The sequence below is a fragment of the Danio rerio genome, chromosome 13 (assembly GCF_052040795.2).
Source record: "Danio rerio strain M-AB ecotype USA chromosome 13, GRCz13ab, whole genome shotgun sequence".
Classification (NCBI taxonomy): Eukaryota; Metazoa; Chordata; class Actinopteri; order Cypriniformes; family Danionidae; genus Danio; species Danio rerio.
Genome location: NC_141033.1, coordinates 7,138,568 through 7,163,139, shown reverse-complemented (window position 1 = coordinate 7,163,139; position 24,572 = coordinate 7,138,568). Strand labels below are relative to the sequence as shown.

Below are 24,572 nucleotides of genomic sequence, written 5' to 3'. Positions count from 1 at the left end.
GCAATGCTGTCAGCAAATCTGCTCTTCAGGGGGAAAAAAAACAATAAAAAGTTTATTTATAAACTAACTTTGAGTGGATCACATGCTTATTATTGCTTGCAACCGGTCTCGCATTATTCAATTTATAATTCACCAATCAGACGATTCCTAAGCCACTATAAATGCCCTAAGTTCCATATAACAGCCATCTTCATTTCGAAGAATCCCTCCTTCCACCCCTACTCCTCCTCCTTTCCTAGATGGGTGGCACGGTGGCCCAGTGGTTAGCACTGTTGCCTCACAGCAAAAACGTCACTGGTTCTAGTCCTTAGCAAACCAGCCGACATTTCTGTGCGGAGTTTACACATTCTCCCCATGCTCAAGTGGGTTTCCCCCAGGTTCCACGGTCTCCTCCCACCGTCCAAAAACATGCAACTTAAGTTAATTGACTAATCCAAATCAGCACCATAGACATGCTCCTAGTAAATGGTTATCTCTTAAGAGCAATCACTATCTGTTCATTAGCCACTACAGCAGGGGAGTTCTCGAGATCTACCTGAGCTCAAATTCCCCTTTCAGCTTGCAAACGGGAGGGAGCCCTGGGCTCGGGAGTCTTATGAGCTCAGGGCTCTCTCCCAGGACAGCATGCCAAACAAGCTTTATGATCAATCATTAGCTGAGTGTGAACTCTTAAAATGAAGTGCTAAATATGAATGTCTTGATCTTAGATGTTGTTATGCTGCCCTTCACAGTAAACATTAGCACACAATGATCTTAGATAACTTAATTCAGATAGTGTAATCAGGTTCAAAAAGTTGTTTGAAGAACCAAAATAGCCACCATTAAGTAATACAATTAAAAGAGCAGTTTAGTCAACCCAGGCTTATTCTGAAAACGTAGCCCTATATACATTTATGGAGAGTGGCAAAAATGCATCCCAGAAAATACTTTTTTTTTTTTTTTTTTTTTTTTTACATATCCACCAGAGGCCGCTGTGTAGGCTTTTTGAGATCTTAAATTTATCTCGCAAGTGCCATTTGTGCCTGCTGTTCTCACGTAAATCCACATCGACTGACCCACCCTTCACTAAACCCAACCAACAGTGTTTTCAAAAGCACTGATTGACCCACCCACCCACTTCCCTAAACCCTACTGACAGTGTTTTGAAAAGCAATCTAGAAAAAGAAAAGCCCTCGCCTGTTTTTTTTTTTTTTTTTTTTTTACAACAATTTCAGATCTTTCCATGTTCTCACTCTGTTATTTACTTGTTTATTTAATTTTTTTTGGCTTCTGATGTGTAAAGTAAGCAACAGAAGTATGTATCAATATATGGTATCATACAAAAGAAAAAGATTGATTAATCTGTTGTTAGTCTAAACATTTTTTTCTAATAAAAACAAAGACACAAAAGTAATTAAAATAAATTTCTTTTTCTCCACAGTATGCATTTAGGCAAGTAGACATGGTCAAGACGAACTGCTGCAGAAGAGCATCTCCGAATGCCCAACACATCGAACCTTGAGGCAGATAGGCTACAGCAGCAGAAGACCACACTGGGTGCCACTCCGGTCAGCTAAAAACAGGAAACTGAGACTACGATTCGCACAGGCTCACCAAAATTGGACAAAAGAAGATAGGAAAAATGTTGCCTGGTCTGATGAGAACTTTCGGAAGGTAGGGTCAGAATTTGGCATCAACAACATGAAAGCATGGATCCATCCTGCTTAACAGTTAAGCCTGGTAGTGGTGGTGTAATGGTGTAGGGGATATTTTCTTGGCACACTTTGGATCCATTAGTACTAATTGAGCATTGTGTCAATGTCACAGCCTACCTGAGTATTGTTGCTGACCATGACCATGTTTTGAATCATCTCAAGACTCTAGTCACCAGAACTCAATCCAAAAGAGCAATAGAATGTGGTGGATCGGGAGATTCGCATCATGGATGTACAAATCTGCAGTAACTGCGTGGTGCTATCATGTCAATATAGGCCAAAGTCTCTGAGGAATATTTTCAGTACTTTGTTGAATGTATGCCACAAAGGATTAAGGCAGTTCTGAAGGCAAAGGAGGGGTTCAACTCGGTAGTAAAGTTTACTTAATAAAGTGGCCAGTGCTTGCATAATATGTGTGTTATATTTGAAAACAGCTGAAGGAACATTCCCTTTTAAAAATCTATTTGTATGGCACACAAAAACACTAATCTTCTGGAGCTTGAGTAAACTATGACAGAATTTTAATTTCTGCGTGAAGTAGTCATTTAGGTTTTATCAGCTCAACTGGCTGTAAAATGTCATCACAATTTGGCCAGAAAGCACATTTACGGTTTGCAGCCATCACATTTCAATAATTAATATAGTATGCATATTTCAGTTCATAAAAGCAGCCTGGTGATTAAACATGTTGCAGCAGAAAATACATCTTTACTGAGTGTGCAGATTAGCCGAATTCAATTTTAGTTGATTTCGCTGGGCTTTGTAATGGTTGAAAATAAATGTAAGTGTCTATTCAATTATTTAAGCATGTGAAATAAATATGAAAGTTAAGGAGGTCAGAATTGTTTGAAGATAAGCTCACTTGGCCCTCACTGTCCCCGGCAACATCATTTTGAGTTCTAAGGATGAGAACAGGAAGACTGTTCTGGCATAAACTGATCATACTTTTAATTCAATTCAGTGACACCATTCATATTAACATTAACTCGGAAGACTGCAGCATCAGTTTAAAAAAAACACTGTAACAGCGGTATTGGAACGATGATCCCAAAAATAATTAAACAAATATTACAAAAAATGTATCATAGTTTAAATTATTTAGCTTGGGCGCCAGACAGAATGTGTCAAAATAACTTTTAAAGAAATGTAGCACGGCTAGCTCTCACCACCAGGCACCAGATATTAAACAAACAACCCAACAAAAATAAATAAATCATTAAATAAATAAATAAATAAACGAGAACCAGAAAAAACTCAGACAATTGCTGCATTTGTCTAAATAAAGTTTGTATTCATCAAAAAAAAAAAAAAACCTTTGTACTTTTACACACAAACAGCAGTATCAACGACAAAAAAAAAACAATAGAAAAATAATCACAAGAACACAAAACCCTCGGCACTTAACTCAAATAAAAGTGAAAGAAAAAAATGCTAATTATTTCATATCAGCAGATTCGTAACAGAATTTGAAAACGGGGAAAAAATAATAATGATAATAATAGTACGGAAAGAAAACAAAACAAGAGAAATTAAATGAGAATTTGGGCAAAGACGACGAAAACGTCTGCTTCTTACCCACAGAGCGGATGTTTCAAGGCAAACGCAAGGGGAATGGCGAATGTGGATGTGAAGGACGAGGGCGTCGGCGAACCTGGCCAGTGAGTAGCAGCCACAGGAACCTCCGACACTTTCGACTGCGGGATAAAGGCTTTCGGCAGCTGACTCCATGCAAACGAAATAAATCGGTAAGTTTATTTTGCTCAGGACACACTGCCCTGAAGTGCTTGATGAAGCACTCTTTCACAGTAGTCACGAGCTATTCAGTAACAAGACAGCGGTCTTTGCTCCGTTGCTTCGTTATGTACTTTCACTTTTTATTTCTCAAAGCCAGTCGTTAAGTTTACTTTGTCCCGGTTTCTCTGACTTTCACCGCACTGCAACAGTTCAGTCAACTTCACTCTCTTCCCACCACATAACACCCTTCTTCTTCTTCTTCTTTGTTGTTGTGTTATGGCGGTTGGCAACCAACATTTAGGTGCATTACTGCCACCTACTATACTGGAGTGTAAGCTTGAGTTAACTACCTCCCAAAGAAAGAGAAGGGAAAAAAAAACCTATCAACATATAAACCTAAACATTTATTCTTTTAAATTCTGTGAATTATTCCTGTTTTTCTTAGATAGTTCACTAAAATTTCATTGTTATATCCCCCAAGTATAATTTTTATGCTGATTTCAAAGGAGTTTTGTTTTATAATTTCTTTCTTTAATATTTCTCCTTCTTTTTTGAATTTCTCGTAGTGACATAAAACATGTTCGACTGACTATGATCACACAATCCAGGTGGTTGTTTCCCTATATAATGTAATGTTTTATTTAAACCTGTGAGTCCCATTCTCAACCATGTTAATATGCCTTCTATTTTATTATTTCCTTTAACTATCCTCCATAGTTATGGGGATAGTTATATTTTTATATACTTTAATTATATTTAGTCATAATTTTACTCATCCTCCATTTGTTCCTGTATAACATCAGGAAACAGCTAAAAATAGACACTGAATTCCATTTTTTATTGATTGATTGATTGATTCATTCATTAATTCAGAGTGATTAAAATGTAGCACATGTAGTAAAATGTAGTACAATTACTACTGCTAATAATAATTAGAAGTAATTGTACAGTCTCAGAAATAAAGGTAGTTGAGCTGTCAATGGTGGTACCTTTTCAAAAGTAACACATTTGGACTTGAAGGGTCAATATTGGTACCTCAAAAGTATATTAGTACCTAAAAATTTTAAGAGGAACACTTTTGTACTTTTTAGGTACTAATATGTACCCTTGAGGTATTAATATGGACCTTTAAGGTACAAATTTGTAACCTTTGAAAAGGTACCACCCTAGTGACAGCTCGCGTGCCTTTATTTCTGAGAGTGTAGCACATCACTACACAGAAAAACACTTTTATTACTTTTTATTTTTTAATTAACATAATTAGCATATATCTAATTTCTAATTAGCGAAGATGCCATATTGTATTATCTAGATCCAGTCCATGAAGGTGCCAGTTTCAGATTTAAACACATCTAAAATATTTTACACTCTCAGAAAAAAAGGTACACTGTGATACATATAACGTTCCTTAAGGAACAGTTTTGTGCCTTTGTAAAAGTTGTACCTTATATGGTACAGAAAGACCTCTTATGATATTGTTCTGTACCTTTTATGGTACAATTGAAATGCAGGTACACAACTGTTCTCATAAAGATGCACACTCTCAGAAATAAAAGTATGCGAGCTGTTACATGTTCAAATGGTGAAAATGTGTACCTTAAAGGTCCAAATTAACACCTTAAGGGTACATATTGGTACCTAAAATGTACAAAACTGTTCCTCTTAAAATTTTTAGGTACTACTATATACTTTTGAGTTACCAATATAGACCCTTTAAGTACAAATGTCAACCTTTTGAAAAGGCACCACCCCAGTGTACATTAGTGTTGGACAACTCCTTCTTTATTACAATATCTACGATAAATAAATATTACTGGAAAGGCGAAAGTGATTTTATAAATAATTTCCATATTAAATCTTGAATCATAATTTTAAAGCATATGTTTAAATAAACTCATGAACATTCATTATTAAGTTCTATAATACAAAACGACTGGTAAAACAGAACTATAGGTATAGTAAACTAAACATTTAAGGCATTTTAAATAAACATTTGGTAACCTTTTGGCGTTTGCTTTCCATTACGCATGTAAGCTGGTGTTGTAAAAAAAATAAATGAGTGAAAAGAGAAGAGAACCCAGTCCAGAAGACTCGAAACAAGCAGAATTCCTTTATTGAGACGTGTTGGTTAATCTGCAGTCATACAGCGTCTTTAAGATGTCCATGTGTCTGCAAGAGCCTACTAGAGGTCCGCAGTCTGCAAGTTCTTTCACAAGTCTGTCACAAGTCTCACACAAGTCTGATTTAAGACAAAGATTTCATGTCTATATTGTGTTCTTAGGAGAAGGGGATATGGCTAAACAAAGCATGCAAATTAAGAGTTGTGGTCAGCAGGGTAAACTGCTTTTTCAGGTCTAATCTCATCATGTTCTGGAGACAGAAACCGCCTGACCATTTGATCGAAAAGAGAAAACAATAGACACCCCATGCTGTGAAACTGACAATTTGCATTACTTTGGCTCAGCCTGTAATCAGAAAGACAAAAGGTTAATGTCCCTCCTAGCTGGGATGTTAATGAAATGATCTAATTAAAAACCAAAGAATATAACTTTTCAGTTATACGTAGATTATTGTTCATTTGGAATTAGTTGATAGAAATTTATATTTCCACACTGGCAAAAGTCCCGCATATGCAAAGTGTTCATGCAGACATTTTAGTATTGTTAAGCTAATCAAACATTGTGTGACATCTCACTACAATACTTTTGCAGAATTATATTTCTATTTTAAAATTAAGTAAAGTAAATGAACTTTTAAGTGATTACAAAGATATTGTGTGATAATTGGAAAAAAAAAGTTTTATATTGTAGATGGGGGAATGTGTTTCTGTAACATTTTTGTGAAAAGTGTTGTGAAATGTTTAGCAAAAAACAGATTTTTTGATTTATGCTAAAGTATTTTTTTTTCTTTATTCAATCAGTTCAATTAATCAGGCCTTTATTTGTCACATACACTTCTGTATAGTGAAATTGGATTGAACGAAACTGCATGATGGCCTCCAAGAAAAATCGTCCAAGATTAATCAGACATCATACCCTTACAACATTATGGAAGTGCTTAGGTTGAGCTTAAAACTCTAGGCTTCTCAACTAATACTTCACAAAATAACTATTAGTTTGAAGTAGCCTCAAAGAACCATGGCTGCGTCCGAAACCGCCTACTACTTAGTAGGTACTGCATTTGAATTTAAACGTACTACTCGGCCATTAGAAAAGTACGTTCTATACAGTATGAATGTGAAAAGTATGAATGAAGTTCGGATGTACTGCATCCGCCATTTTGTCATAATCACATGACCTACCTGCGTCAGTTGCATCACCTCACTTCCATTCATGAATTCTCTCGCGGGGCATTATGGGATAGCACAGCGGGCATGGGATCAAAGAGCTTAGAATTACCAAGAGGCGACACTCTAGTGTAATTTGGGAAACAGCCACTAGAGGACGGGGCGGCCATTTTGGAATGAAAACTCCAATAGAACAACAGCATATTGTAAGTCTGTAAAATAAACTATTAAAAGTGCTGATGATTATGATAACAAATGTTGTATTGTCGTCTTTCAGGTTGTATCTCAGCTTGAATACGCTTTTTAAATAGATAAATAAAAAACAAAGCAGCTGCTTGCCATCACAAAAGTAATGAGATCCAATGGACGGCCGATCACTTTCACTCCAAAATGGCGGAATTCGGGGCTGTTGCTGGGCGCTGCTGTTGCAATGGAACGTTCTATTGAGTGTCGCCTCTTGGTCATTCTAAGCTCTTTGATGGGATGCGCACTCCAGAATCTCGTCGGAAGTAATAAGTCCTCCGGGTACTTCTCGCATACTTATTTTCGAATTCTATGAATTTGGACATACTACTCAGCTCGCATACTAATTTTAGCGTACTATATAGTATGGAAGTATGCGGTTTCGGACGCTGCACATGTGTTCCATAAAAAAACTGACCCCCTTCCTCTTCTTTTTCTCATCCTTTATCTATGTATCCCACCAGCGCCCTCTAGTGCCCTGTAGTTTACATTTGAAAAGTATTTTCCTTTCATTATTCCAATATAAACAAAAAAACAAGTGACAGACATTTCATTCTGTTACAATATAAATAATAATACAATATGTAATACAATTTAAATGTCAATATAAATGTTTCAATACACATCTTTAATAAAGCAGAACTGGTGGGAGTGGGGAGAGCACAAAACAGTATAGATGTGACAGTATGTTTGGTATTGGATCATAACTGCAACACATAGTACTGTGACTTTCTTAAATCTTACAGTACACGTAGGAAGTGTCCTAACCTAGGGTAGTGTCTTCACTATGACAGATCTACTGGTTGACTTGGGAGTCAAGACTGTGGAAAGACACATCCATCCTGGTGAAGTGAAACTCAGATTGATGTTGCAGAAGTAGGTTGACATCAAAGGGTTGAGTACACCGTATCCTCTCAGTAAATGAAAGAAATAGCAGCAGCAAGCCCTAAGATTGCTCTTATTTTAGGAGAAGCCTCCTCATTTATCAGAACTGACAAGCGAAATGATGATTTGTTTGGCAGAGAGCTTCTACACCTGATGCCAACATCCTTTTGTTGGGTTCATACACTATTTTAAGGACAGGTTTCGAACAGAAGCCTCAGGAGTCGCTACATTCCAGCATAAACACTAGCTTTGCTTCTGGCAGAAAGTGTTGCTTAGAATTCCATGCATGTCTTCTTGAAATGTTTTAAAGTAATGAAATGCTGTTTATGGTGTATAATCTGTTTACTAGCCATGTTTGTGTTTATATGTTTTTAACCTAGCATTAGTGTTTTCACCAACTGGAAACATACTGTGTACACATACTGTGTTTATTGCAATGCTAACAATGCTGGAAAGGAAATCTCAGGATGATATATTAAGGATGCATAAAATAATGCATGATATAAAAAAAATAATAATAATATTAATGATGATAATAATGATAAAAATAATAATTTACTGTATATAATTCTTAATAATAATAATAATAATAATAATAATAATAAAAATAATAATGATAATAATAATAATAAAAATAATATTAACAAACTGTATGAATAATAATAATAGCAATAATAATAATAATAATAATAATAATAATAATAATAATAAGAAGAAGAAGAAGAAGAAGAAGAAGAAGAAGAAGAAGAAGAAGAAGAACAACAACAACAACAACAACAACAACAACAACAACAACAACAACAACAACAACAACAATACCAACAACAACAACAACAATAATACACTGTATAATAGTAATAATAACAATAATAATAAGATTATTATAAATAATAATAAACTGCATAAATAATAATAGCAATAAAAAATAATAATGTATATAAATAATAATAATAATAAGAAGAAGAAGAAGAAGAACAGCAACAATACCAACAACAACAACAACAATAATAATACACTGTATAATAGTAATAATAACAATAATAATAAGATTATTAATATTAATAATAAACTCCATAAATATTAATAATAGTAATAAAAATAAAAATATTGTTTATAAATAATAAGAAGAAGAAGAACAACAACATAATGTATAATAATAATAATAATAACAATAACAATATCACCAACAACAGCAATAATAAAACAATAAACAACAACAATAATAATAATAATAATAATAATAATACTTACTGCAGACATGACAGCATCATGCTGATATGTGACAGGACTATATTCATAAATGCATAATATTCATAAATATTCATGAGCTTGTGGCTAGTGGCTGAATCATTTCATGAAGAATCTCTGAGATAATACTAATTGTTCATCGGAGCCAAACACTTTTCCATCTGTAGATTTATTAAACAAGGTCTTATAAATTCTGTGCAGCACTTTGGTTGAGTGGTTATGCAAGATTTTTTAATTATAAATGTTGTGAATTAATTTTGCATGCCGCAGAGTGTGAATGACGGAGAAGCGAACGAGGGTGTCAGACTGCATGAATTCAGTTTCTCTAAGGACTGGCCAAAATATCATGCAGCCTATACATAAAGTCATGTTAGTCACTACAACCACATTAGCAATGTTGATTAAAATAAAATAAAATAAAATAAAATAAAATAAAATAAAATAAAATAAAATAAAATAAAATAAAATAAAATAAAATAAAATAAATAAAATAAATTAAATAAAACAATAAACAAACAAATAAATAAGCTTAATATAAAAAAAATGTAATAAATAAATAAATCAGACACAACAAACAAATAAATATATAAATAAATAAACCAACCAACCAACCAAACAAACAAACAAACAAAAAAAAATTAATAATATGAATAAATAAAAATAAAATAAATAATTAAATAATTAACTAAATAAATAAAAACAAACAAACAAACAAACAAACTAACAAATAAACAAAATTAAAAATAAATAAATAAAATGAATAAATCATAAAAAACAAACAAACAAATAAATTAGATAAAAATAAAGAATTTAAATAAAATAACATAAAATGAATAAATAAATAAAAAATCAAACAAACAAGCAAAAAACGAACAAGCAAGCAAATAAATAGAGTAATAACATTTAAATAAATAAGAAATAAACATTTTATGAAAAAATAAAATAAATAAAAAAGAACTTAAATTAATTAATAAAAAGTAACAAACAAACAAATAAATTAATTAAATAAAAATAAATTAAATAAAACAAATAAATTAAAACACAAATAAATAAATAAAAACAAATAAACAAGCAAACAAACAAATAATACATAAAAACAAAAAAACACAAATAAAATAAAAAATAAATAAATTAAATTAAACAACAAAATTAAATAAATAAAACAAAAAAAACAAATAGACAATTAAACAAATAAATAAATAAATATCAGATTTTCATTACCGCTTTTTGTCTGAATTTGTTTTTAAATCAACAACTAAGTTTGATGAAAGTAATTCAGTAATATTTACACTCGCAATCCACAAGTTCTATTCCAGATCCTATTACTTATTGCCTTGCCTGCCTAGGTTAATTGACATGGAGCCCCAGAGGTGACTAACTCGCAGTATATGAGTGCTCCTAAAGCACACTGGGGAGCATGACTTCAACAGGGTTTGCAACGGCGGGGTTTCCTCCGGGTGCTCCGGTTTTCCCCCATAGTCCAAAGACATCAAGTATAAATTAATTTAATACTAACTTGGGCGTAGTGTATGAGTGTGTTTCCCATACTGTTGTGGCTGGAAGGGCATCCGCTGCGTAAGACATACGCCGAAATAGTTGGAGGTTCATTCCGCTGTGGCGACCCCTGATAAAATAAGGGACTAAGATGAATGAATGAAGGCTGTTTTGTGATCTTGATTGAATGTACCCTGACTGATGAAATTGTGATCTTCGCAAAGGTTACCTGGGGATTTTAGAAGGCTATATAATTGTACTACCCATCTTTGCCTTTTATTGAACATTTTAACAATCACTTACAACAGGAAGTTCTGCCAATGAATGGGCTCACTAAAACGGTGAGTGCTGTGTCAGAGCATGGCTAAGTACATACTTTCGAGCGTGTAGCAGGAGCGTAGACAACTTAACATAGTGTCTTTAATGGACATTCCTGTCATTGTGTCCCATGCTCGCATGCGCATCCTGTCACCCTAAGCTTGCCCATCAATCATCTTGTCAGAGTTAACATCCACAATTCATTTCATTTAATCCCAACCGTACTGAAGAGAAAGGCAGCAGCATGTTTATCTTTCACACAGAGACCACTCTTTATATTTCTGCAAAATTATACATTTAAAGGTTAATGGTCAAACATATCTTTATAAAACCTTACATTCTTGTTGTAGATTAATAATAAATATGATATTATTATTATTATTACTAATAATATTTATTTTCTTTTTGGCTTAATCCCTTTATGAAATCAGGGGTCGCCACAGCCGAATGAACTGCCAACTTATCCAGCACATATTTTACGCAACAGATAGCCTTTCAGCTGCAACCCATCACTGGGAAACACCCATACACTCTCATTTACACACATACACTACGGATAATTTACCTTACCCAATTCACCTATAGCGCATGTCTTTGGACTTGTGTGGGAAACCGGAGCACATCTACATCAGCTTTGGGGAACCAAAATAGTTTTAAAACATAACATCACATTCATTCATTCATTTTCTTGTCGGCTTAGTCCCTTTATTAATCCAGGGTCGCCACAGCGGAATGAACCGCCAACTTATCCAGCAAGTTTTTACGCAGCGGATGCCCTTCCAGCTGCAACCCATCTCTGGGAAACATGCACACACACATTCATACACTACGGACAATTTAGCCTACCCAATTCACCTGTCCCGCATGTCTTTGGACTTATGGGGGAAACCGGAGCACCCGGAGGAAACCCACGCGAAGGCAGGGAGCACATGCAAACTCCACACAGAAACGCCAACTGAGCTGAGGTTCGAACCAGCGACCTGTGTCTCGTGTGCACGTGTCGTGAACGCGCAGCACTTAAGCAGGCGGGCACGCGCTAATGGCGAATATCTGTGAACAGAGATGCGCAGAAGTCTGAGATGCGCAAAAATTTATATTTGTTGACAGACAGTTTGAGCTACTTATCAGAATTATGGAAGTCGGCCCGACAATATTTAGTTGGATAAACTTTTTTTAATCTTATGCCCTACCCAGAATATTAAAATACATAAACACATTTAGATCATTTACTTTAATCAGTACTATTGGACTGTGAAGAGACTTTCAACCAGCACAACATAAAATGTTTCTGAAGACGATCACCTACTGCACCTTTATATCAAAATATTAACCTTTTTGCCAGGCATTGGCTGCGACCGAAACCGCCTACCACTCAGTAGGTACTGCATTTGAATTTAAACGTACTACTCGGCCGTAAGAAAAGTTTATTCTACACAGTATGAATGTAAAAGGTATGAATGGAATTCGGATGAACTACATCCGCCATTTTGTCATGGTCATGTAACCTACCTGCGTCAATTGCGTCGCTTCAGTCCTATTTATGAATTCTCTTGCGGGGTATCATGGGATAGCACTGCGTGCATGGGATGCGCACTCCAGAATCTCGCTGGACGTAATAAGTCATCCGGGAATTTCTCGCATACTGCAACACAATCTCACGGCAATTCGTAACTTTTTGATTTAGTGGCTAATTCGTATGAATTCGTACGATCTAATTCGTACAATTTAGTACGATTTGCTCATCACCCAATGACGGTTGGGGTTAGGGGTGAGGTTGGGTGCCACGCCTCCTTTTTAAAATCATACATTTTCGTACGACTGAACTCGTACGAATTTGTACGAATTGACGACTAAATTGTCAAAACGTGAAATACTTACATTTCCTCATGAGATCAGGCTGAATTTTCGACTTCAATGAATTCGGACATACTACTCGGCTTGCATACAGATTTCAGCATACTGTACAGTATGGAAGTATGCGGTTTCGGACGCAGCCATTGTGTAGTTATCATCAACATACAGTAACCATCATGAAATGTAATTGAGTGTGAAGAAAAACAGGACATACACTTTTAGAAAAGTTTAATATTTATCTCAAATAATACTTTTCAAAATATTTGTCATTTAACAATCTGCAGTACAGTTCTCTAGGGTTCATGATTTCGCTCACGTCAAAGAACACATACGAGCCGAGTACTTCCGAAAAGCTCGTACATATTGACCTTTGTTGGAAAATTCTTTTGAAACCATAGATATATACTTATGGGTAGATAAACAATTAATTTACATGTTTGTACAGTAGAAACATTGATTTTTAACAATTCGACCTACTTTAATCAAAAAAGTACAGCATATTTAATAGTTTTACAAATTCTGCATAAAAAATATATTTCTGTACAAAAACATCTTTTGCACCTACTTCAAGTCAGCAGCACATGATCGAATGACAATGGCGAGTAGCACGATTGTTGGTTTGAATGCGGTTTTACAGCCTGACAGTCACAAAAAAATAAACTAGTTTACAGTTGTGAGGGAACGAAACTGTACAAAATGAAACCCAACAAAGGAACATTATTGCAGCAAAGCCTGAGAAAAGGCAAGATGGATCATCCGCAGTGTAAGAAAACCAACACCGGGCTTTATCTCGACGTGGCGAATCCAACAGAAATGAGCTAAAAAGCATGACGCAACAACAACAACAACAACAACAACAAAAAAGAGCATCCTTTTGGAAACCAAATACAATCAGTGTGAAAATGAGATCTCATATCCGGAAGCGAAAGCTACAAAAATGCCATTGTGCACATGGTTTATGCTCGAAGCCATCAGTGCATATGGTAACACAGCGTTTGGGAAAACATCAGGCATCACGTATAGTTCACATGGAAAAATGGGAGCACTTACAGTTTTAGCACATGCACTGGGTTTTCAGCATGGTCATGACATTTAAATCACAGTGAATATGCACCCCAGCAGCCCTACGCTCTTCATCTAGGTTAATGTACTAATGATATGGGTCATTGGGAACCGGTGTGGCCCGGTCATGCTTCTGAATCTAATAAGGCAGTGTTTCTTTGAAAGCAGGGTCGATCTTAGGCCCGCTGATTTTGTGTCTCTAATGAGTACAGGAGATGCAAACTTGAAAAAAAAAAGAAACATAAAAGGAAGAAAAGCATCAACTCGTGGGCTCAGATAAATCTTGTATAGGCGTCCGCACGGAGCTGATGAATGAACTGCGCCATCAACATACAGTCATGTTCTGCACAAGAGGTATATTTGACATGTAATGAAAGCAAATGCGGTAAAAATCGGCGAGTGTTATGAAGTCAAACTTATAAATTGCGCTTATTGTCACCACACTGGAATTCGATACCAATCAGCGCTGATATTTTAAAAACCTCCATTTCCTGCGGACATTTGAGCAATGTGGAGCACGTTCTAAAACAGCGCTGATTCTTCAACGTTAGTCGTAATTCATCAGCGGATCGCTCGCATGTCAGCTTATAGACAAACCAGCTGATCGTGATCATAATTTCAGTGTACTATTCCAATAACTGAATAACTCAGGATATATTAGTTTATTTCAAGTCCGATGAATGTATTAGGCATGTTAAAAAGTGAATAGTTACTTAATAAGTGAGTTACTGGAGATGCGATTCACATGATTAAGTTCGATTGATTCGATTGACTTTTCATTCTCAAATTCAGTTAATTTTAATTTGTTTTAGAGGAATATTCGCTAGTTTATTAGTTTCTATAATTCAAAATTGCTTAGTTTTAGTTTAGCTTTTATTAGTTTCAGTATTATTTTGTTTTATTTATTTATTTTGTAAGGATATTTGTTAAATACAGGATTCAAAATCATCAGAATAAATATTGTATAATAAAAAGACAATCAAAGATATAAATATATATTTTAAAACTTATTCAGAGGACACATGACCACTACCATCTACCCCTCCTCAAAAAAAACCCAAAAAAAAAACAGAGCCCATAAATCGTGCTATTCGCACGTAAGTAGACGTGTAAACATTAAGAGTTTACTTGCTTCATTCGCAGCTCAAAATCATTGAGCAATAGATGTGAATTTGCATCATGGGCGGAGCTTCTGTCTGCCCAGTGACTGTAGTTTCTTTACCAAATGGCTAACATGGATTTCATTGAGAGAGTAGCTTTGTTTATGTGCTTTTTAAAGGCTGAATAGCAACAATGATTCATTTGGAGCCATGTCTGTGTCCATTAGATCCTTTCAGAGGTCCACCTAGCTCTGTGAGTTCATCAACTCCTCTAGAAACTTAACTTGGATTATGGAAGCATTCAGCGGTGCTTCCGACTTAGCCGAGCCTAGTTTGATTAACTGTTGTCCGGTGTCAGCAGGAGGATTTCCCTCCGGGACACCATCAACAGGCGCTACTTTATAAACACGCCCCTACAAGAGAAAGTACCTGATTGGTTAACGTACCGGGAATGTCTGCTGAAGTTCAGATTTTCCAACTTGAGCGAGTTGCACAAAATGCATGTTAATCACTTCATTCGCACGAATTGCGTCATTCGCGCCACCTCATTCGCGCTTATAGCACTGCAGGTTGTCTATTCGCGTCTTTGCATTGACTTAACATATAAATAACTCGCGCTTGACGCTTCTTCCGCTGGTGTGTGGTCTTCTGGTGTGAATGCAGCCTTAGGCATGTTAAAAATGCCTAACTTCTAAAAGGCATACAGTAAAATACAATAGTTAAATACATTTACAAAAACGAAAACGAAAAACGTTTCAGTTAGTTATGAATGTACACAATACAGTTAGTTCTACTCTTTTATTTTTTACTTGTTTTTGTTTTTAATTCAGTTAATGAAAATTATTTAAAATGTTAGTTTTCATTGTTTCGTTAACCATAATAACCTTGGTGCTTCACAGTGTTCAAATGTTTACGATAAATGGACATTTTTAAAATTACAGTACCAATTGGTATGGAATTCCAGTATCGTGACAACACTACTTCAGAAATGACACAAAGAAATAATGCGATGTGCTGTGTAATGAACGCATTAAAAAAAAAAGCAATCGACAAATGATGATCGGAGATTCAGTTGTGTCCTTATCACCTTGTAAACATAAACAGAACTTCATTTCAAAAATAAACTCAGTCTCTCTTGATAGCCATAGCATGACATCATGCTCCTCTATGGATACGGATTTGTATATACACATATGATCAATAAAACCCTGTATTTTATTAATTTTTTTCTCCTTTATTTTGTTTTGATACATTGATTTCATATCCATTTCATACTAGTGCAAAATTTGTGCGATGAAGTTTCGTTTTTTCGTCCTCCGCCCAAAGATGAGCGTCTCTCCTTTGAGTTTCTTGTAGCCTTTTCTTGGTGGAGATCTATTAAATGTGCTACGCCACAGTAGTCCAGTTGCTTTCGTTTTTGTGATTTGTCTTCACTGAAGAAAATACGTTGTGTCGTCAACTTTGTGGCGCTCAAAAGACACGTCATTACCTTTCCTAGGAAGTCTTTTCAGGGGGGGAATGCATAAAAAAAAACTGAAATAAAATCAAATAAAAAAATAAAACCTTCATCATTTAAGTGCCACAGCTCCAAGAAAGGATGTCGGCCTCAGTAGTAGACGAATATGCTTCAAGTGAGCCTTTTAAAAGTTTTTTTTTTTTTCCATTTTATTTTTTCAGTAAAAAAATAGTCCTCCAATATTTTTTTTTTTTGTCCTTTGTAAGTTTGTGATAAAAGTTAGGAGCATCGATAGCAAAGTGCAGTCAGTCGTAAAGGAGTATTGGCATCTGGCACCCATGGTTCTGCTGCTCACACACACACAAACCCACACGCACGCACACACTCACACACACAAGGCCGGTCCAGAGCTGATAATGAAGGCTATACTACTGTGCAGACTGTATTGAGGGTTGTGTCAAACCTCACAGCCTTTGCCTCTGTTGGCTTCATGTTTGTGTCATACATAGGATTCTCAAACGAAGCCTGTCCATTAGTGTTCTCGTGACCTGCATATCCGTTGTACTGAACTTTTGGTCTTGTTCTGGAGAAATGGTGAAAACAAAGAGAAGGCAAATGGTTAGGATGAACCAAAACTTCTTTCAAAGGACACACATTGTTTACATTTATTGCACCACGTTCCATTAAAATTATCCTACACAGGCTCATTGGAAATACACCTACATTTTTGTGAAAAATGAACTTCAGCATACGCTTGACTTTAGTTACTATGTAAAATCAACACTATGGGATATGATTTGGTTCGAAACTATTTCTAAATTCAGTTCTATTTTCCAGCAAACAAATAAATGAACGGTAATAATGAGTTATATCCAAACACACATCGTATTCTCATGCCCCATATGGTGATAGAAGCCGTACGTCCCCAAAACCCGACAGGCGGACAACTTGTTTTTATTAAAACAAATATAAATATGCATATAAAAAATACTACTACTAATAAAAAACATTATACTAATGCATATCATGAGTAAACTAAAAAAGCCTCCTGAAATGAGGCATAGAGTTAGTGTTTTTTATATTTATGTAGAAAATTATCATTACCATTTAAATCCTTTATTATATTCATATGTAAAGTTATTTGTGTATTGCTGTACATCCTGTGTGTATTAAGCAATGTGTAAGCATCTGAACCTGCATAGGTGCATAACTAACATGCTCTGCACTGGACTTTATAGGCCAGCTTTTAATTGGTCGATTTTGCGCTCTATTTCAGTTCCTTAAAACAGCAAAGCACCAACAATGCCCTTAACACACCTCCTTTTTAGACCAGCACACCTATTGGTTTACTACTTTTTAGTAGTTTGAGTTACTACTACAATTTGACGCAAAACGTGAAAATTACTGTTGCGCTGGTCTGAAAATAGCCAAAATCGTGCCAAACACGTCTTGCTTGGGTGTATGATAGAGCCAGCTTCTGTTCCTTTTTACACTGATGATTTATAGGCAAATGTTATCAATGAATAAAGGACTACTTATGTGTTGTTCTTTGTACGACACCAAATAAATACCACAAAAAAAAAAAAAAATATGTAAGAGTGTGGATGATTTGTAATTTAATATCTCATACCTGGTAACATTGAGATGTTAAAATTATGGGATTTCCCCATCCTATAATGACCTAATTATGTTCATTCAGCGTAGTTTAATTGTAAATACTTTCAGATGATACAACCACAAATTATCACATTTAGTGAATTAGTAAAGTCAGTTAAAATTAGTAGTGAGGGAGGGGGTTGTAAATGATAGAATTAAGAGCAATACATTACAAAAAAAGCCGAGAAAAAAATACTTTTAAAGCCGCTTAGATCAGTCGATTAATCAGTGTATCACTCATATATTAATTCAGACCAGCTGATCTTTGTGGTTTTAAAAATGCTCCATTGTCCCTGTATCTGTGTTTGCACTCTGTGAACAGCGGTGAAGTGCGGTGAATTGATGTCTTTCACGGCCAATCACAGTCATTTCTGTTCATTATGTAAACACAATGGCACAATGTTTAAGAACACCTTCAACCGTGCTTAAATGCTAGCGGGAAATTTACATTTTTAAAAACTTCAGTGCCAATTAGTACCGGTTTTCTGGTGTGGTCAGCTTGCTCAGTAGCTCACATTGTACAGTGTTGCATTTAATGAAGAGTGCTTGGGTTTGAGTCATACATATAGTATTGGGTTTAGGCAAAGGTTTAGGTCAGATTACTGGGTGTACGACAAGCTCCACATTTTCATGGACGTGTATCTAAACAACAAAATCAACGATTTCTCACATCGATTCGTAACTTTTTGATATAGTGGCTAATCTGTATGATCTTATGCATACATATTAGTACAATTTGTTTGGTTGGGTTTAGGGGTGGAGTTTGATGCCACGCCTCCATTTAAAAATCTAACTGAACTCGTCATGATATGAATTTAAACAAATTAGCCACTAAACTGAGAAAAGGTAAAATAGTTACGTTTCCTCACGAGATCAGGCTAAACAAAATGCACCCCAAGGAACATAGACGCACACAAAATGACTACAGCGCCCTCTAGTGGATTTGTCATCTGAAACATGTAACAAAACGTACCTAGAGCAATGTATTTTACATGTCACAAAAAATAAAGTAACCTGAGGAATATATTCCCAATAAGCCTGTGTTGAGCCAATTTTCAAGAACTACGAATACAAAACAAAACAACATGACATCCTACTCCAGAAGTGATAAATGTGTTAGCCAGGTTAAATTCCAAATTGCAAAACAATGAATATTAAACATAATCAGTTAAAAAAGCAGTTAACATTTAATACTATTAATAATAATAATAATAATAATAATAACAATAATGTCAATTCACTGAACCCTATGTAATTTTCACCCCATTCATTCTTCTAGTATATAATTGCAAAGATGAACAGTTTGTAGAATTTCAGAGCTGTTTATAGTACCACAAAACCATAACAATATTTCTATTGCATCTGTCTCCAGTTGTCTAGAAATCCTTGCTGTGTGGAACATTGTATTCCACAGCTTTACACACTGCAGTTGATTTGACCTTCTACAGTACTTTTAGGCTGATTCATGAATTGGAAGTAATATTGGCGACAATAATGTTACTGACAGTACATACACACACACAAACATGTCCTTCCTTTGAATGGTGGTGGATGATTTATTATGATATGCGTAAGATATGGTGTAAATGAAAATAAATGACATTCATCCACACCCAATTAATATATCCACTGATGAACACTGACTGGTGCATCATCATAATTCATAATTCTCATGATAGTTTAGTGGATATGTAGGGAAGTAAGTAGATAGATAGATAGATAGATAGATAGATAGATAGATAGATAGATAGATAGATAGATAGATAGATAGATAGATAGATAGATAGATAGATAGATAGATAGATAGATAGATAGATAGATAGATAGATAGATAGATAGATAGATAATTTATAAGATAGGTAAGATAAGTTTTTGTTAATCAAATTAGATAGTTGACAGAAATGACAAGCTATTTTAGGCCAAAAACCAAGTACATAGGCCACCTTTTTTGCCCTAATTCCTGCACTCTATAATATAAAAGACAAAATTAAATGGCAAATAAAATGGAGAAAATGAAGTTATGGCTGTAAAAGCCTTTAGTATTAGCTTCTGATGGCTTACCTGGTGGCTGTCAGGTCTTTGGGTCTCTCACTGTCATCTGTGCCTTGTGATAGAGCCCTGCCAATTTTATTTATTTATTGAATTATTTATGTTTATTGTTTGAATACGTGGGAACTGTCATGCGTCATGACAAATTTAGTCACAATGTTTTGTATGCGTTGGAAATCTCCATGCTTCTTTTTTAGCATTGGTTTTAAAAAAACTTGGCTAAAGAAACTGCTTTCATTCTAGCCAAAATAAAGCAAATAAGACTTTCTCCAAACATTATCGAAAATACGATGAACGATTTCTTGCTCTATATCATTTGGGATTTGCATCTATTTGAACTTATTTGTGTTGTTTTAATTATTTTTGCTTGCAGAAATTTGACATAAGTACCAATACCTTTAATCACTTGTCATAATGACTGTTTTGGCAAAGGAGTTTCCCATCACTACTGCGACACAATGCTGATTCACATCCATTATGGATAAATAACATCAACAAATGGAAAAAAGACTGTAAAGTCAGCTGCTCTTACCTGTGTTTGTAGAGGTAAAAGGCAAACCCTGATAAAATAAGCGCAAAAAAGGGCACTAGAATGGCAGCTGCCACAGAGCTGCTGTTTGTGCCATAGTAAGGATTGGCTGGATCCATATCGGTGGTAATAAGACCTAAGAGAAGAATAAATACAGTAAGTTTACTTTCAGATTTGCTAATTAAACAAATATCTTTAAAGGGGTGGTTCACTACGATATCATAATTTAAACTTGTGTAATGTCTTAGAAGACACACAACATCTTAAAACGTTAATATTAGGTCACCAGCATCTTTGGACAATGTTATTTTGACGCCCAATAATGACGTTAAATGACGTTGATATTTTGTTGATTTTAGGTTGTGTTAGTAAGTGACCAAAATCCAGTGTCAAGCCAACATTTCAAACCAACGTCATCACATTTATTCGTCTGGTATGGCAACCGAAATCCAATGTCATATTGGAGACACGTTAATATTTTGTTGATTTTAAGTTGCATTAGAAAGTAGCCAAAATGCAATCTGTCCGACGTTGGACAAAGATGAGGGCCTGACATTGGCTTCTGACATCAACCTAATTTTTATTTCCAAACAAAATAGAATGTCCCACAATACTGGGGTACAACGTCAATCTGACCACATGTTGACATCCTGTGCCTGCGGGTGTAGCTGTGCAAACATAAGCAGCATCTTTCAACGTGGGAAACTCAAAGTTCAGTGCAAAGAGTTAGCTTTGCAAAGCCTACAGCGAATGACATTTGGAGACTAGAAAAAAATACATGCTTGTAAATGATGTCATAAACCCTTACGTTTACACACCAGGAAGCACACAGCGAAGGGGCATAGCGATAGAAGCGTTATAACGTTAGCAAAGGAAGCTAAAATGCAGCTATTCTCACATTTCTCTACTTAAAGAAGAACAAAACACCATTATAAAACATCCAGCTTCACTTTCCTTTTCATTTGCTCTGTCTGATTTAAGCTCGAACTGATACGACTATACCGACAAACCTAATTTTTTGTTAGCAACTCAACTTCTGAACCTAAGCGTTTTACCTCCGACTGGAGTTTGGAAGTTATGTCTGAGGTATGTGTAGCTGATTTCTCCAGATCGGCAATAGTAGAGCTATGCTGCGCAGACACACATTGTAGGGCTTGAATAGCTGCCTGGGTCTCCGACTTAAGAGCGGATAATTCCCCTCGGATGGTAGAGACCATTTCTTCGATTCTGACGTCAATCGTTTGACAGATTTCTATCTTTGTGCCCTGAAGGTCAGAGCGCAAGGAATTAATGGCCTTCAGGATGGTTGCATCTGGCGATCGTTGTGAGGACTCCGCCATCGGTTTGGTGTTTACAGGTGAGCTCGGTGTCGTAGGGGCTGCTTCACCTTGCTTTTTTCCTTTCGAGGTATGTTGTTTTCCACTTGCTTTTATCTTGTCACTGATGTACAACCAAATCCCTGGGCTACTTAGAATTAGGATATGATTGATTATAAAAACATAATCCTTCAAAATGTTGATTATTTGAGATTGTGCAGGAGCTGTCGTAGAGTGCGACCTATCGAAATATTGCTCGCTAGCGCCCCCGACAATGTCATTTTTATGTTAGCAGAGTAGCAGAATAAAATTCTAAATAAAAGGTAAGATATCTGACAAAATAATATGATTTATTTATTTATTTTTTTTACAAATGAGCACACATTGCTTTGCACTCCATAAACACAACCAAGCCTTACAAAAACACTCTGGACCACCCCTTTACATAAAATACATTTCATTGTTAATAATCAATCATGTTATACCTTGTCTTGTTAACTGAAACTTCCCAAAATCCTTGCTGTGAATGTGCCCTTGGTAAACAAACATTTTTTTCTCCGATTCCGATGTAACCTACGCCAAAAAAAGCACATTTTTAAAATAGCGGTAGTGTTACTACTGCAATTTGAAATTGAATAATAGCTACTTTTAGGCTACTTACATATCCATCCATTGCCCAGTTGTCATTTTTGAATTTGCTAAAATATTGTTCTGTTGGGCCTCGTATCTGGTAAACCTTTAATAACAGATGATTCTCTTCTTTCTTGTAAGTTCCTGCAAAACAACAGAAGGAAGAAGAAGAAGAAGAAGAAGAAGAAGAAGAAGAAGAAGAAGAAGAAGAAGAAGAAAAAGCAAATGAAGAAGAAGAGAGGACAACATTTTTAGTCTAGGACTAAGAATTAAGGCAAGGATAAATATACAGATGAAGTCACAATTATTAGCCTTGCTGAAAATTTTATTCCCCAGTTTCTGTTTAATAACAGTAATCAGTAAAGTTTGGTGAAGAAAAAGTCACGGTTTGGGGTTACATTCAGTATACGGGCATGTGAGTGATCTGCAGAGTTGATGGCAACATCAACAACCTGTGGTATGAAGACATTTGTGTTGGCCATTACATTACAAACCACATAAGAGGGCAAATTCTTCAGCAGGATAGTTCCTGAAAGTTCCTGAAAACAAAGAAGGTCAAGGTGCTCCAGGATTGGCCAGCCCAGTCACCAGAAGTGAACATTATTGAGCATGTTTGGGGTAAGATGAAGGAGAAGGCACTGAAGATGAATCCAAAGAATCTTGATGAACTCTGGGAGTCCTGCAAGATTGCTTATTTGCCATTCCACATGACTTTATTAAAAAGTTATTTGAGTCATTGCAGAGATGTATGAATTCAGTCTTCCAAGTTCATTGGAGTCACACACATCAATAATTATTTTTTTCCACTGCAATATCACTTTAAATTATATACTGTACATTATGTTAGGTGACCAGACTTTTGTCTAAGCAAAGTCAGACCTTACTGTCCTAATTAAATCATTAAAAATCAAGACATGAACATATTTTATTTTGGTAAAATAAACGTAATCTAATGCCCTTTGTCTTTCATATAAGTCACTTCTGAGACCAAATGATCAACTACAAGTCAAGTAATTATTTGTTGTTTCTAAACTTGGATAGTTGACATGACTTTTGTCAGGTTATTTATTCTCTAACTCCCATCAATGTTAAAAAAGAATCTCTTTCAGCATATTGAGTAAGAGCTATCTTCTAAGTATGTTTAATCAAGACAATATCTGGATTGTTGTCACTATTTCTAGAATGTCATATAGTTGCTACAACAGCTCACCACACATCATTTAACTTCTCTCTGGTGTTATGATTATTAACATTCAAGTTTTTCACTTCACTGAACATATGTCTACTCCATGTTCATCACTGTGCTTGCCTAAATAACGAAAAAGCAATCCTGTCAATTGATGATATTTACAGCACTTTATATCATTATAGCATCTCGCTACAGAATGAGTGATTTGTTTTGTTGTAATACACAGTGGGGGAAATAAGTATTGAACACATCATGCTTGCATTTTTCCTGGGAATAATAGTTTTGATGGAGCTCTTGACATGGAATTGGTAAAAACCAAAACAATATAAACATAAAAATAAAAGAAAACAGTCAAAAAAATGGTTATATTTATTAACAATAGAATGACACCAAGAAAGTACTGAACTACTGAAATGTTTTTAATACTTTATATGGCTAAAGATGCCTCTCATATGGAGAATGAAGTCACATGAATTACTCAATAGTGATCTTTTTTTTTTACAGCATGAATTTTTACATTTTACAGGGTTGCTTTTTAACTAGTGAGATATTTCAGCTGCTGTCTGGGCATTCACTGCCTTTCTACACCTTCCTTTCTTCATGTGTTCAGTAGTTTTTTCCTGTGACATATCATTTTATTACATATAACTTCATTTATAAACTAATTAGATTTGTTTTCTTTGCATATATGAATTTCTTTGGTTGTTTCCAACAACCGGTGAAAATTTTAAGTCAACAGCACATTTAGAAATGTGTACATCTGGGTATATCCCCCAGTATACCACCCAGTCATAGCATCTTCATTGTAAGGCATGTCAAAACCTGGCTG

The 24,572-nt window shown here is 35.2% G+C and overlaps 1 protein-coding gene and 1 long non-coding RNA gene across 2 annotated transcripts in view; one reads left to right on the top strand and one right to left on the bottom strand.

The window, feature by feature from the left end:
- The first annotated feature begins 1,417 nt into the window (after positions 1–1,417).
- LOC141377114 (uncharacterized) lies at positions 1,418–24,572 on the top strand. Its single transcript, XR_015505729.1, has 4 exons — positions 1,418–1,653; positions 3,276–3,439; positions 21,880–21,974; positions 22,729–24,572. It is a non-coding gene; the product is annotated as an uncharacterized LOC141377114 (long non-coding RNA).
- csmd1b (CUB and Sushi multiple domains 1b) overlaps positions 12,968–24,572 on the bottom strand; it is a 223,062-nt gene continuing 211,457 nt past the window's right edge. Inside the window, exons 44-47 of the mRNA XM_087278763.1 lie at positions 22,586–22,698; positions 22,410–22,497; positions 20,612–20,744; positions 12,968–16,957 (exon numbers count right to left, since the gene is read on the bottom strand). Coding sequence (XP_087134889.1) covers positions 16,798–16,957; positions 20,612–20,744; positions 22,410–22,497; positions 22,586–22,698 — 494 coding nt within the window. The 3' untranslated portion in view covers positions 12,968–16,797. The remainder of the gene's footprint in view (positions 16,958–20,611; positions 20,745–22,409; positions 22,498–22,585; positions 22,699–24,572) is intronic.